At 41.4% G+C, this 14,444-nt stretch overlaps 2 protein-coding genes across 50 annotated transcripts in view; one reads left to right on the forward strand and one right to left on the reverse strand.

Moving 5' to 3' along the window:
* The window catches only part of LOC134824319 (serine/threonine-protein kinase MARK2-like), a 63,602-nt gene that overhangs the window by 33,059 nt on the left and 16,099 nt on the right, over positions 1-14,444 (reverse strand). For all 46 annotated transcript variants that reach the window (XM_063836193.1, XM_063836192.1, XM_063836185.1 and 43 more), the window contains exons 2-3: positions 6,402-6,510; positions 6,032-6,064 (exon numbers count right to left, since the gene is read on the reverse strand). In XM_063836193.1, coding sequence (XP_063692263.1) covers positions 6,032-6,064; positions 6,402-6,446 — 78 coding nt within the window. In that variant the 5' untranslated portion in view covers positions 6,447-6,510. The remainder of the gene's footprint in view (positions 1-6,031; positions 6,065-6,401; positions 6,511-14,444) is intronic.
* Positions 359-14,444, forward strand: part of LOC134824322 (sphingosine kinase 2-like) — a 60,510-nt gene continuing 46,424 nt past the window's right edge. For all 4 annotated transcript variants that reach the window (XM_063836197.1, XM_063836196.1, XM_063836195.1 and 1 more), the window contains exon 1: positions 359-382. The gene's annotated coding sequence lies outside the window, so the exon portion shown is untranslated. The remainder of the gene's footprint in view (positions 383-14,444) is intronic.

Consider the following 14,444-nt stretch of genomic DNA (forward strand, 5'->3'; position numbering starts at 1 on the left):
ATCAAGGTGAATATTTTTAGGTATCATTATTAAACTTAATCTCTAGTACCTCATATATATATAGTAAGACGAATAATCGACACCCTTCCCCGCATGCGCTTGATTGGATAAAACAACAGGTCCGACATTTTCCAGTTTATACATGAGAATTCTAGATTTTTCCATCATATTCTAGTTCTAAATCCCACTTTAAAACTAATTATTATTTAAAATGCTTGAACCGGATATTCCAGAATCACGTACGAAAGTTCGAGGGAATCAAGTTTAATAATTGTTCCTTTAAGTGTTGCCACTAGTTACTAAAACACGCACATTTCCGTGTAAACGTACAACATTCTAATATTTTTAATACTTTCAACACTACTATATAACAAATAATTTGAGTAAATGGCATTCAACATGGCCGCTGGATTACTGATGACGACTGCTTAAAGACAGACGAAACTATAGTAGAAAAGGCTGCGAAGAGTGTGACGAATTGGAATTTATTTATTGTTTTTCTCTGAATCTGGTGTAATATCATTGCTTCATTGGCTTTATTGAAATGATGAATGGCCCAAACAACATTCTAATATTAAATTTCATTTGTTTACTAGTAATCCGGACACAATGACAAGGATTTAGCATATAAATTCAGCAATAATATTAACTAGTTTACAATATTATGGTATTTCCTGAATCTTCACTCAGTATTCCTGACCATATAAATTATAAAACCACCATGATTTCATATCTGTGATGCCATCACGGTACTATTATATATATCACATATTATAATGTTCGAGAATTGAGAGATTATGATTGCCAGTCCAGAGAATATGATTGCCAGTCGAGAATTGAGCGAGAGAATATGATTGATTTTACGGCGGCAAGGTCAGTCAGCTTGATATGATTACATTAAAAACTGCTCTCGCTGGCTCTGATTTGCTGACGTATGTATGGCTGGGATTAAATTTCTGAGAATTTTGAGCAGTAAAAGTTAAGACTACGAGGGAATTCATGACGTCGGGGTCAGGTTAAGTTGTGTAATGTATTTACCGGTTTAACGGTAAATGAAGTGAAAACAGTTAGTGGTGAGAAAATAGTTAGTGGTGAGAAAAAGGTTAGTGGTGAGAAAAAGGTTAGTGGTGAAAAAACAGTTAGTGGTGAGAAAATAGTTAGTGGTGAGAAAAAGGTTAGTGGTGAGAAAAAAGTTAGTGTAATTCTCTGGGGCAGTTTTCTATTTAAACTTGTAATGCTAAAATTCAGAAATTCACTAGATCCTACAGTATTTAGTTTTTATGAAGTATCCTTTTCAAGTATTTTTTTTCTGTTTCACGTCCAGGCTCAATTTAACCTTCTCTTCAGTACTTGTTACAATATCATGTTACAACAATCCCGTGACAACAATAAAAATACAGACAGCTCATTGGTAGTAATACAATAATACATTATCAATACATTGTCACGTTGTATCTGTTACGTTATCTGCTTTAAGAGTAACATGAGACTATTAAATATCTACAGGGAACTTATATTCAAGTACAAGTGCTGAACCCCCCCCCCCCCCCCCCCCCCCGGCCCCCTGAATATATCTTTATTGTGAGCATAATGTTACATTGTATGGATCTTGATACTGTTGAAGTAGGCGGGGGGAAGCCAAGGGTATTTTGTGGTATTATGTGGGACTCTATTATAGGGGGGGCCGGGGGGTGTCATGTCCGTCTATGTCCGCCTATGTCCTGTCCTTTTTGGATTCTATGAGACAACGGACGTGTTTTTTGGGACATTGGCGGACACGGACGGACATTGGCGGACTCGGACGGACATTGGCGGACTCGGACGGACATTGGCGGACCCAGACGGACATTGGCGGACTTGGATGGACATTGGTGGACATTAGCGGACATTGGTGGACATTAGCGGACAAACTTTTTGAGGACTGAAGAGTACTGAAGAGTACTGAAGAGTACTGAGGAGGATGGCTGAGAAGGATGGCTGAGGAGGATGGCTGAGGAGGATGGCTGAGGAGGATGACTGAGGAGGATGACTGAGAGGGAGGAGAAGGACCAGGAAGACCCAGGAGGAGGAGGAGGAGGAGGACCCAGAAGGAGGACCTAGGAGGAGGAGGAGGAGAACTGAGGAGGAGGACTCAGGAGGAGGACTGAAGAGGACTGAAAAGGAGGAGGACTGAGGAGGATGGCTGAGGAGGATGACTGAGAGGGAGGAGGAGGAGGAAGAGGAGGAAGAGGACTGAGGAGGAGGAGAAGGACTGAGGAGGAGAAGGAGGACCCAGGAAGCCAGGAGGAGGAGGACCAAGGAGGAGGAGGACCCAGGAGGAGGACCCAGGAAATGGCCCCAGGAGGAGGAGGAGGACTGGGGAGGAAGAGAACTGTTGAGGACTGATGAGGAGGACTGAGGACGAGGAGGAAGAGTAGGAGGAGGACTGAGGAGGGGAGGAGGAAGAGGACTGGGGAGGATCAGGAAGACCCAGGAGGACCCAGGAGGAGGAGGAGGAGGAGGACCCAGGATCAGGATACCGAACGGACAAAAAACATGATCCCCCTATAACAGTAAAAATTGAACATTTTATTTAGCAATGTAGGTGTCCATTAATGTCCGCCTTTGTCCGCCTATGTCCGCCTATGTCCGTCTTTGTCCGCCTATGTCCGCCTATGTCCGCCTATGTCCTGTCCTTTTTGGATTCTATGAGAGGCCCCAGGAGGAGGAGGAGGACTGGGGAGGAAGAGAACTGTTGAGGACTGATGAGGAGGACTGAGGACGAGGAGGAAGAGTAGGAGGAGGACTGAGGAGGGGAGAGGAAGAGGACTGGGGAGGATCAGGAAGACCCAGGAGGACCCAGGAGGAGGAGGAGGAGGAGGACCCAGGATCAGGATACCGAACGGACAAAAAACATGATCCCCTATAACAGCAAAAATTGAACATTTTATTTAGCAATGTAGTTGTCCATTAATGTCCGCCTTTGTCCGCCTATGTCCGCCTTAGATGTCCGTCTATGTCCGCCTATGTCCGCCTATGTCCGCCTATGTCCTGTCCTTTTTGGATTCTATGAGAGGCCCCAGGAGGAGGAGGAGGACTGGGGAGGAAGAGAACTGATGAGGAGGACTGAGGACGAGGAGGAAGAGTAGGAGGAGGACTGAGGAGGGGAGGAGGAAGAGGACTGGGGAGGATCAGGAAGACCCAGGAGGACCCAGGAGGAGGAGGAGGAGGAGGACCCAGGATCAGGAGGAGGAGGAGGACTGAGGAGGACTGAGGAGGAGGACTGACGATGACTGAGAAGGAGTAGGACTGAGGAGTACTGAGGAGGATGGCTGAGGAGGACGGCTGGGGAGGATGGCTGAGGAGGATGACTGAGGAGGATGACTGAGAGGGAGGAGGAGGAGGACTCAGGAGGAGGACTCAGAAGGAAGAGGAGGAGGACGCAGGAGGAGGACTCAGGAGGAGGACTTAGGAGAAATGAGAAGGAGGACTGAGGAGAACTGAGGAGGAGGAGGAGGACTGAATAGGAGGAGGAGAAGGAGGGGGACTGGGAGAGGACTGAGGAGGAGGAGGACTGATGAAAAGGATGAGGAGGAGGACCCAGGAGGACGAGGACTGAGGACCGAGGAGGAAGAGGAGGAGGATGTAGAGGAGGAGGAGGACCCAGGAGGAGGAGGACTGAGGAGGAGGACTGAGGAGGATGGCTGAGGAGGATGACGGAGAGGGAAGAGGAGGAGGAGGAGGATGGCTGAGGAGGATGACGGAGAGGGAAGAGGAGGAGGAGGAGGAGGACTGAGGAGGACTGAGAAGGAGGAGGAGGAGGAGGACTGAATAGGAGGAGGAGGAGGGGGACTGGGAGAGGACTGAGGAGGAGGATGGAGGACTGAGGAGAAGGATGAGGAGGAGGACTGAGGACTGAGGAGGAAGAGGAGGAGGATGAAGAGGAGGAGGAGGACCCAGGAGGAGGACCCAGGAGGAGGACTCAGGAGGAGGAGGAGGACTGGGGAGGAGGAGGACTGTTGAGGACTGATGAGGAGGACTGAGGACGAGTAGGAGGAGGACTGAGGAGGGGAGGAGGAAGAGGACTGAGGAAGATCAGGAAGACCCAGGGGGAGGAGGAGGAAGAGTAGGAGGAGGAAGCATCTAAATGTTATTTCCATTTTTGTCCGTTTTTGTCCATTTTTGTCCGTTTTTGTCCGCTCTATTTTTTGTCCGTTTTGAAAATATAGGGTACCGAACGGACAAAAAACATGATCCCCCTATAACAGCAAAAATTGAACATTTTATTTAGCAATGTAGGTGTCCATTAATGTCCGCCTTTGTCCGCCTATGTCCGTCTATGTCCGCCTATGTCCGCATATGTCCGCCTATGTCCGTCTATGTCCGCCTATGTCCGCCTATGTCCTGTCCTTTTTGGATTCTATGAGACAAGCGGACATAGACGGACGTGACACCCCCCCCCCCCCCCCCCCCCCCCCCCCCCCATTATACCACATAAAATCCATTAAGGCATTCCCCAAAATTCCCCTTGGCTTCCCCCCAATACAAAAGAATTTAATAGCTAAAAGTCATTAGGAGAGCAACAGTTAAGAAATTTAGCTGTGGAGTCTAAAAATCGGTTGTTTAGGTCTTATTTATAATCTAGAGATACCACAATTTTAATTAAAACATTTAATGAACTATGGAGTATGGGTGAACTATGGACTGAAGCTGGTTTGTGTTAACATGAACTGTCGACCACCATGAATATTTAAAATAATTTTGGGTTATTTTGTGATATTTTGTGGTATTATGTGGGACTCTATTATGATTTATGTGGGATTTCCAAAGTCCATTAAGGCATTTTACAAAATACCACAAAATACCCCTTGGCTTCCCCCCAGTGCAGTAGGTGGACTATGTTTGTTATGACACGTGATAGCGACTGGGCTGGCCAATCAGCTTCCAGTACTGACCAATTAAAACTGAGAACCACTGTCACGTGTCAAAACAAATACGGTTAACCCAAACAAATACAGTCCCTACCAGTATCTACATTCTACAGTAAGTGTGAAGTACAGCGTAAACAGGGCCTATATGCCCCCGCCCCCCCCCCCCCCCCCCCCCCCCCCCCTATATCAACTAAACAGCCTCAAAGTAATTCTATAAACACGTGTCAGTAAATACCTCCACACATCCAGAAGTCTACAAGCACTGTGCTACTGTGATTAACAGAAAGTTTTAACAAACCTTACTTTACAGAGGGGCGGGGAAGATACTTATTAGTAGTAGATTGGCTGACACATGTGGGGACAATATAACAGTTACAAAGTCACGTGATTCTAAATGAATGCAAGGAATGTGGAGATTAGTTAAACAACCACCAAGTGGAAATTCTTTGCAAGAAAATAATTAATTAATTGTCCAATTGTTCTCGAAGGACGTCGTAGCTACAGGAAAATGGATACATTGTGGAATGCAGGTATAATGACAGTCCCTCATTAGTTTCCTTAAACGAGGAAATTAAAAGATCCAATACATATTACAATACATTTCTACTGTCTACATAGTACATCTCCTATAAAGTATAATGTGATGTATACAGCTCTGTATACTCACAGTACATTATTGTGTACAGGAAAAGCTGCAAACAAGTTGTTCTGTTGTCATGACATCACGTGATGTTATCAAAGTGTCACGTGGGACAAATTAGCCAATCACCGGCCGGTTTGTATTCTACCTAAACATTTGTACAAGACAAACTCGTGGCGGCGTGTAGAACCAAATACACAGTGTGGGCTAAAATTTGGTAATATATTAAAACTGTTGTGATGTATGGGTCTAACTTAAATTTGCAAGTTCTCCAGTGTGGGCCCGTTAACTATAGATCTCTTAATTTTAAATAGTAAAAATAATAACGTACACGTGCACACCTGGCTGACTGTATGCAGGTGAACGAATGTGGCAAGGCTCATTTACCGAACGTAGGAAATACGTTTTATCTAAAATTCCCTAATTTATTTAACGATCATCACTATAAAATATATTAAGATAACATAACATAATAACTTACTCTGCCTGAGGACACAGATGATTTTCCTTTTGACTGAAAAGTTAATTTTGTTAAACAAGGTGAAATTAATCAAATCAAAAAAATATGAGATATTGGAGGCCACGACTTAATAGATGGTAGTCAGGTTGCACAGATAATTATTACACCTGTGCCTGTCAGACTAAAACAAACAACATGTCATCTTTGGAAAACGACTACCAACCATTTAGATCCAGCCAATAGCATTAAACACCATTGAACATTCATTGATTTTTTAGATTAGAATTCAGCCTTTGATTTTAGAGGTCATTAAAATTCAAACGTTATATTATGTATCATAATGTGAATAAAATAGAATAAGAATAAAAAAGAACAAAAAGGCTCCACTTACGATGGACTCTGGCCGAGCAAAGTTGTGATGTTGGGAGTTAGACATTATTAGCTTCACTCCATATACACCATCATAGAATCCAAGCCTTTGTGTCTAGTTAACACATGCCTACCATGTAGTTTTTGTTAATAAAGCAAATAAAAGCAGTTATTTTATCAGTAAATATGTCAATACCAGATTTTAAAGAAAATTGAATAAATAATGAAAATATTTATAAAAAGCTTTTTTTTAAAGTTTTGTAACGATACAAAATTAGGATTGTCACGATACAGAATTAGGATTGTTTTGATTGAAATAAATTTTCGTGCACATACAGAATGAATGGTTAATAATTTAATATATATGTAGACCAAGCTCTGTGCACGGGATTCTTCCTGGAAGAATCCAGTTCTTTTAGCGGGGCACCCTACCTAAAGCCAAATTGAGATATAATAATCATATTCCTAGGGAAATAATCAGAAATCGAATACCAATCAAATAATATGATATTATATAGGAGTATAAGTAGTAACCATATTTACTATGCAAAATGCCCCAACCATAGTGTAAATTTATATAGAATTCAAATTCCATATCATCATTAAACCTCAATAGTCAATATATAATAGCCCAAGCAAAATTAAATAACTTCTTATATACCTTACTGTGGATTGTGGAATTTATTGTATAACCTACAAGGAGTGGAGGGAGCGGTGTGGTGCATTAATTCGAATTACATTTGTCCTGAAAATTGGCTCACCTAATCACGTTGTAAGGTGAACCCATTAAGGCCGCCAAATTAAGGCCAGGAGTCAAAAAAATCGTCCAAAATTTTTGATGACAAAAACATTGCTGCTACTCACATATTTGTAGCTGCTTAACTTTTTCTTATAATTGAGGTTAACCGATTTTCACAAAATTGACTATACAACAATGAGGTTAATAAAATTGAGGTTAATATTTCAGGAAGTGACCGGGATTCCCGGTCACTTCAAGTCACATTTTGTATCCCGGTCCCGGTCCCGGTCAGGCCTGAAATCATGTCCCGGTCACTTCCTGTAATATTTTATTACACTACATAATTTTTTGTTATTTCGGTCAGCAAATTAAAATCTAATATTTAGGTTCATAGTTGTCAGAAAAAGTTATTTCCAAACGTGATTAAATGAGGTTAACCTCTTTTTTTAGATATAGCGAGAATAGATCAAATGATAGAGTTATTATTTTCATCGTAAGTTTACGGTATACACATTTCAAAATAGATGGCATGTTGATTGACTTTCTTTTATCTTGGGAAAGTGGAAAAAATGAGGTTAACCATCACATTTTGGTATTGTAAGAATATACATAACATTCTTATATATACATACATTCTTACTTTTGTAATGTACCACAATATTGCAGTGAGGTATCTATTGGTATCACAATGCCTAAACTATTATCACGTGACAAAGGTGATTTGAACTGACCATATTTAAGTAGAAGATTTTTAAAAATGAGGTTAACCTCTCATTTTTTCCCGATCCATGACTCAAAGTGCCGAAGGCACAAAAGAGTCAAGGACAAGGGTTAGCGATAGAGGTTTTTTTTTATATGGTAGCTTTGCGACCGTGTGTGCGCGCGAGTGTGCGACCGAACGTGCCTGCGAGCACTGTTATCGCCCACGTGACTACCTGCGCAAAGTTATTTTGCGTGACAATCTGAATTATATAATTGTTGGCGCGCGGCGCTGAACCAACCAAGTACATTATTAATTTCATCATGTACGTATCCCACTAGGCACTAATTAATAGCATATTATTATTATTTTGAGTTGGTATTACTATTTTGCACAGATCCGTGTCAGGTTGCATAAACAATAAACATATGGTTACATAGAAGTATACACGATTTTCAAATTCAATATAGAATTATATTAACTGGGCGGCGCTCGGCAGTCGGCATGTCGCTTCGCCATATTTGCATGTTTATATAAACAGTAAAGACTGGGCCGTCCCCAGGTTGTATGGAATATGATAAATACGCCATCACGGATCGGGAAATTGAGCGGCCATCCACAAAAGAAAAGCGGCCGCATTTCTTGTTTGAATACCTGACCAGTCAACTACATGTTAACCTCAAAAACTTAATCGTTACACTGTGCAAATGTTTTGCGCATCTTCTTCCAGTTGATGAGTTACCAAAGGGAACAGTCCTAGGAGACGAAGCTAGGCTGGACATTTCTGCAAGATCGATTTTTTTTATTCCATGCCCCAGCCCCCTCCAATGCAAGCAAATCGATCCCAGCAATGTACCAGTCCCATGAAAATGAGAAGAAAAGGTGTTACAATGCAAGGGTTCTGGAAGTAGAGAAAGGAAGCTTCACGCCGTTCGTTTTCTCAACATCTGGTGGAATGGGTGGTGAAGCTGAAAGACTAGTAAAGAAGTTTGCTAGCAAGATGGAATACCACGCAGGAAAAAGGTATTCAGATGCTGTTGGATACATAATGAAGCGCCTTCGTTTCGAAATCCTAAGAACAACAGTGATTTCTCTACGGGGGGACAGAGGTGTGAGAAAGAACTTTGTTGATATAAATAGTTAAGATTTGAATTTGGAACCACAAGGCCAAGGTTAATATTCCAATGCTTCTCCCAATATTTGAGATAGGGAACATGTTGATTTTTTGAAGGGCTGTTTTTATATAGGGTCATTGTGACAATCATGTGTATCTTGTTTGAATAATTTTTAATAGGAAAAAAAACATATGTTTTGCGATTAAAGCCCCAAAACGGTGTCAGGTTTGTAACTGATAATTATAATCCATGCTCCTGTGAGTTTGCTCCTGTATCTCAACTCGCTAAACTGAGGCATCTCCGCATTTACTAGGTTGCCGTTTGGTGTGAGCAATAGCGAACAGCACGCACACTCCTTTGCCCCGTAAACTTGTATCCAATCTATTTAAAGAGTGACAACCATACTACACATTGAATTAGGATTCCTTTAAATATCAAATTGATTTATTGTAAACTTGTTTACTCTGTAATAAATGGCATAAAATTGAATTTTTGTTTAACTGAATTTTTGTTTAACTGATCTTGGGTGAATATGCGTATGCACCTTGGGCGAAAATGCTCATATCGTCTTCATACAAAACCCAGCTGTAACATATGTCGGTGAATACGGGTGGGCGGATGAAATAGTGAAGGTTGCGTGATAATGCCTAAAAGACACAGTTCCTGACTGTAAGGGAGAAGGTATATTCGTATTTCGCTGCTACTGCATACTGAAGCAGTCCTTGGTCTGGCAATCATGGCTTCTCTGTTTTTCGTCTAACTATGTGCCATTGGGCTTGTGGAACCCTTGTGGGCGACATACATAGGTTTGTATGGATTTGTGCACCACAAGAAGTGAGGGGAGGACGGTTCAAGAAAAAAAGTAAAGTAAAGTAAAGTAAAATGTATGACATCACATCATCACACATGTTTACAAAATATCATCGCACTATGTAGATAAATATATAATAAATATTTCCCCACCAAGATTAATTATTTATCTAATACAATATTTTTTTTTAATTCATCAAAACAAAGAAGGGCAAAGAATGGCTTCTCAAATGTTGCAGATGCTCTCAACATTGGCACGCCTCCTGCAGCAACCTGAAGGGATCAAACCAGATTGGTCAGATTGATCTTGATGCCATCCTTCAGTACTGGGAATGTCCATGGTGCTTCACGTCATTTCATCCCAAACCAAACAGCAGCACCGCGTCTAAATTTGATAAAGCTCTCCAGTCTAGTGTTGACTACAGTAAAAACATCCAAGCTGTATCTGATGCCATCTCGAGTGCTGTATCTAACAGCATACCCACTGTGGAGATATCTTCATTGGAGGCCAGACTTTCACAACTGAGTGAAGAGATCCACTCCTTCCAAAAATCAAGGAATCATCTCGCCTCTACCCATGATGCAGCAGTGAAACGAGAGAGTAAGCCGTCAGTAGCTCTCCCTAAATGTGTACAGCCACCGATAAAGGACTACCAAGTAGACATCTTGGACAAAGATCTGCTTGATGAGGTATCCAGATTTCTCACTGAGAGCAAAGATTCTGGTAAGTTTAGCCAGATGAATGGAAGGGCAGTCCTCAAATACGGCGAAAGCTACAACTATTCTGGAGACTCAAATGCCCCGTCATCAGCAGCCATTCCATCAGTTTTAACAGCTGCCATTGATAGAGTCACGTCTCAGTGCAAACTCACGCACAGGCCTAACTCTGTGCTCATAAACTACTTCCCTCCAAGCAGCGGTGCAGAGGAAAGTATGTTGCCCTTTCACTGTGATGACGAGCCAGAGATCCTCGCTGACTCTGACATAGCCACAATTTCCATAGGAGAGGTCAGAAAAATAAGTTTCATGCCCATCCACGAAGGACAAACACCCACAAAAAACACTGAAATGTCCCTGGAATCAAACTCAGTTTACATCATGACACGTTCCTCACAGGCATGGTTCAAACATGGTATTAAAGCTACCCAACAGACCAAGGTAACCCCGTCCATAGGACGTTACTCAATTACCCTTAGAACAGTTGACAAAAAATTTCGAAGAAGCACCATCATACTTGGAGATTCCAACACCAAAACTATCAAGTTTGGGAGCGGTGTTGGTACTATGGGTCAGTCTTTCCCTGGCGAAAGAGTTAAGGCGGGTAAAGTTGGTTTGATTGACCCATGTCACTGTATCGGATACAGCAATGCTGTTATTGTGTGTGGTACAAATGACCTTCGAGTAGACAACCTTAGAGGAGAGAATGCAATCTATCAGCTGGTTGACATTCTCCGCATGAAGATTGAACAGATAAAAAAGCTCTCCCCTAAAATCAAACTCTTTGTCACCGCAGTCCTCCCAACCAGACTGCCCCAAATGAACAAGAACATCATGATCTTCAACCGACTAGTCGATGAATTGTTGAGTGCCAACTTTAACCAGACTGTATGGCACATTGGAGTTGGCCACTTTCTGGACAGTAGTGGACTCCTTGCCACTAATCTGACCAGAAGTGGTGATGATATACATTTAGGTATTTATGGTATTGCAAAATTTGTGAGATGTGTGAAGCACTGGGTGTATGTGAGAGCGAGGCAAGAGTGGACACGACGTGGAAAACACAACCAGTCAGTGGGGTCTAACAACCCCACTTAGTAAAAATGAATATAAAACTGATTAAAGATGTGTGTGGCCCATGCAGCAGATCTATTAACATTGGACAACCTTTACTGGAGTGTGAAAACTGCAATAATGCAATCCATACCAAATGCTTCAAATCTGCCAAATATTCTTGCAAAAATGGTCTGTGGATGTGTTACGAGTGTGCTAGTTCTGCAGAGGAACGATACTATCCATTTCCATCTAATGAAGAATCTTATGACTCTGACAGATTCTATGAAAATAGGAACCAGGAGGATACCCTGATTGCATCGTATTCCCTTGTACTTGAACGCTGTCGTCGCTACTCTAAAATTGAATTTCTAAATGCAATTAAGCAGCTTAATTCCTTAAAAAAACCCATGTTATCATCTCTATTCTACAATGTGGATGGAAATGCATCCAACTTTGATAGCTTCTTGATTGAGCTCAGAAGTATAGGACACTCGTTTGATATGATAGGCCTTGCTGAAACCAATACTGATCCTGCGCAGCAGGGTCTGTATCAAATTCCAGCATACACAGGATTCTATGGGGAAACATTGGCGGGCAAGAAGAAAGGCACTGGTGTTGCACTCTATATATCTGACAATCTAAACACTGTGGTCTTAGAAAAAGTATCACATTGTACTCCAAATATTGAAAGCCTCTTTGTTGAAACCACAGATAGCGCAGGCTGCAAAATTGTTCATGGAGTCATGTACCGACCCCCAAATGGCTGCTTTGACAGCTTTTGTGAAACGCTGGAGTTAATTGCAAGACAGCTAAATGGAAAAACTGTCAATTTGTTGGGCGACTTTAACTCAAACATACTTAATATTTCTACCAGTTCCCAGCTCTTTGAGGATACATTGTACAGAAATGGCTTCTATCCGACTATATCCATTGCAACACATTTTCGTCAAAACTGTAAAAGTTCATGTATTGATAACATTTTAACAAATAAAATAGAGAATGTAGTCTTATCAGGTGTTATCGAGGAGCGGCTTGGTGAGCATGCCCCTATATTTACCTTTACCTCAGCAGAGACCCCTCGCAATACAGAGCCCCAGAAACATGTCCGATATTATGATTACTCAAGCTCCAAATTAAAAAGTTTTGTAACTGAACTTGAGGTGAAGGTAAACCAGCTGACTCCTTCGACACAATTTGATGAGTTTACGGCATGTTTTGACCAGACACTTGATAAACACTGTAAACTGGAAGTACCAAAAGTGACAAAAAGAACTCCGAAACTCAACCCATGGATTACAAACGGTATCATCCAGTCGGTAGAAAGAAAACATGAACTACGTAAGGAGTGGTCTGACACTGTTACCAATAAGAACCCTGGTGGTAATCTCTTGTTCTACCAAGTATTTAGCAATTATCGTAGGATGCTTAAAGCCATCATTAAAGCTGCCAAACGTTCGCATTACTGCAACGAAATCCTCAACAACTGTGAAAACAGCAAGAAAACTTGGCAAATTATCAATGAACTTAGAGGCAAGAAGAAGAGACAAACCAAACCCCCGTTTATCATTGATAATCAAAGAATAGTTGATAGAAGGACAATCGCTAATGGATTCAATGCTTGGTTTGTCTCTATTGCACCCAAGCTGAATGAGACGCTTAATGACCTATCTCATGGCATGCCTATATTACCCATGAAAACTTTTTATGACTTCCTGAATAAAAGAAATGAAAAAACTATTATGCTAGAAGATTGCTCCCCGACCGAAATATTGAAAATTATAAATCAGTTTGAAAACGGCAAAGCTAGTGACATTCCAATAAGTGTAATAAAAAAGTCATCTCATATAATTGCACCTGTCTTATCAAATTACTTCAATATCCTTATGGCCGAAGGTATATTTCCAGATGTCCTGAAAACTGGTAAGATAACACCTGTATATAAGAAAGGTAACCCTGAAGAAATTGAGAACTACCGTCCTATATCCACACTGTCTGTCTTTGGTAAAATCTTCGAAAAGCTCATTTACTCAAGAATATACGGATTTGTTAGCTCTCAAGGAGCCATATCGGAGACACAGTTTGGATTTAGGCAATCCCATTCTACATCTCATGCAGTCAATTACTCTGTAGATTTAATTACAAAATCTCTTAAACTCAAGAATCATGTTCTAGGAATATTCATTGACTTAAGCAAAGCCTTTGACACTATCGACCATTCAACACTACTTATAAAATTAGAGGGCTGTGGAATTAGAGGAGTAGCAAATAACCTTATGAAAAGCTACTTAACAAATAGACTACAATACACCGAAGTTGTGGGAGAAAAATCAGACACCCTATCTATTCAATTTGGTGTCCCGCAGGGTTCAATACTTGGACCTCTCCTATTTCTCCTCTACATGAACGACATCTCAAACAGTTCTAAACTAGGATCATTTGTTACATTTGCTGATGATACCAATATATTTGTTGTAGGAAAAACAAAACGTGAGGCCTATGAACGTGGAAATAAGCTTCTTTCATCATTGCAGTCTTACATGCGAGCAAATAAGTTACATATAAATATGTCCAAGTGCTGCTACATACACTTCAAGCCTCCCATTAAAGGTTCTAAGTCAGAGACTCTATCAGATAGGGACTACGGGTGGAAGATGAATAATTGATATTCCAACAGCATCTTGTTCCCTGCATTGTGCTGATTCCGGGAAGCATTTTGTTTACGCTCTCATCATTCTGTAGGATGAGATATCGTTCATTTAAAATTGGGTAATTATAGGCCTGTCAAGGATTTCAGCCTAATTAAGAGCTGATCAATTGCAGCTAGTTGTGCCATATAAGGGATAACTGAGGTCACGTGACATTCAGTCCTATCACGTGACCGCTAATCCTATCACGTGACCTTGATTCGTAAAGCCTCGGGCACGTGAT

This window comes from Bolinopsis microptera, chromosome 12, assembly GCF_026151205.1.
Source record: "Bolinopsis microptera isolate Bmic1 chromosome 12, MBARI_Bmic_1.0, whole genome shotgun sequence".
NCBI classification, from domain to species: domain Eukaryota; kingdom Metazoa; phylum Ctenophora; class Tentaculata; order Lobata; family Bolinopsidae; genus Bolinopsis; species Bolinopsis microptera.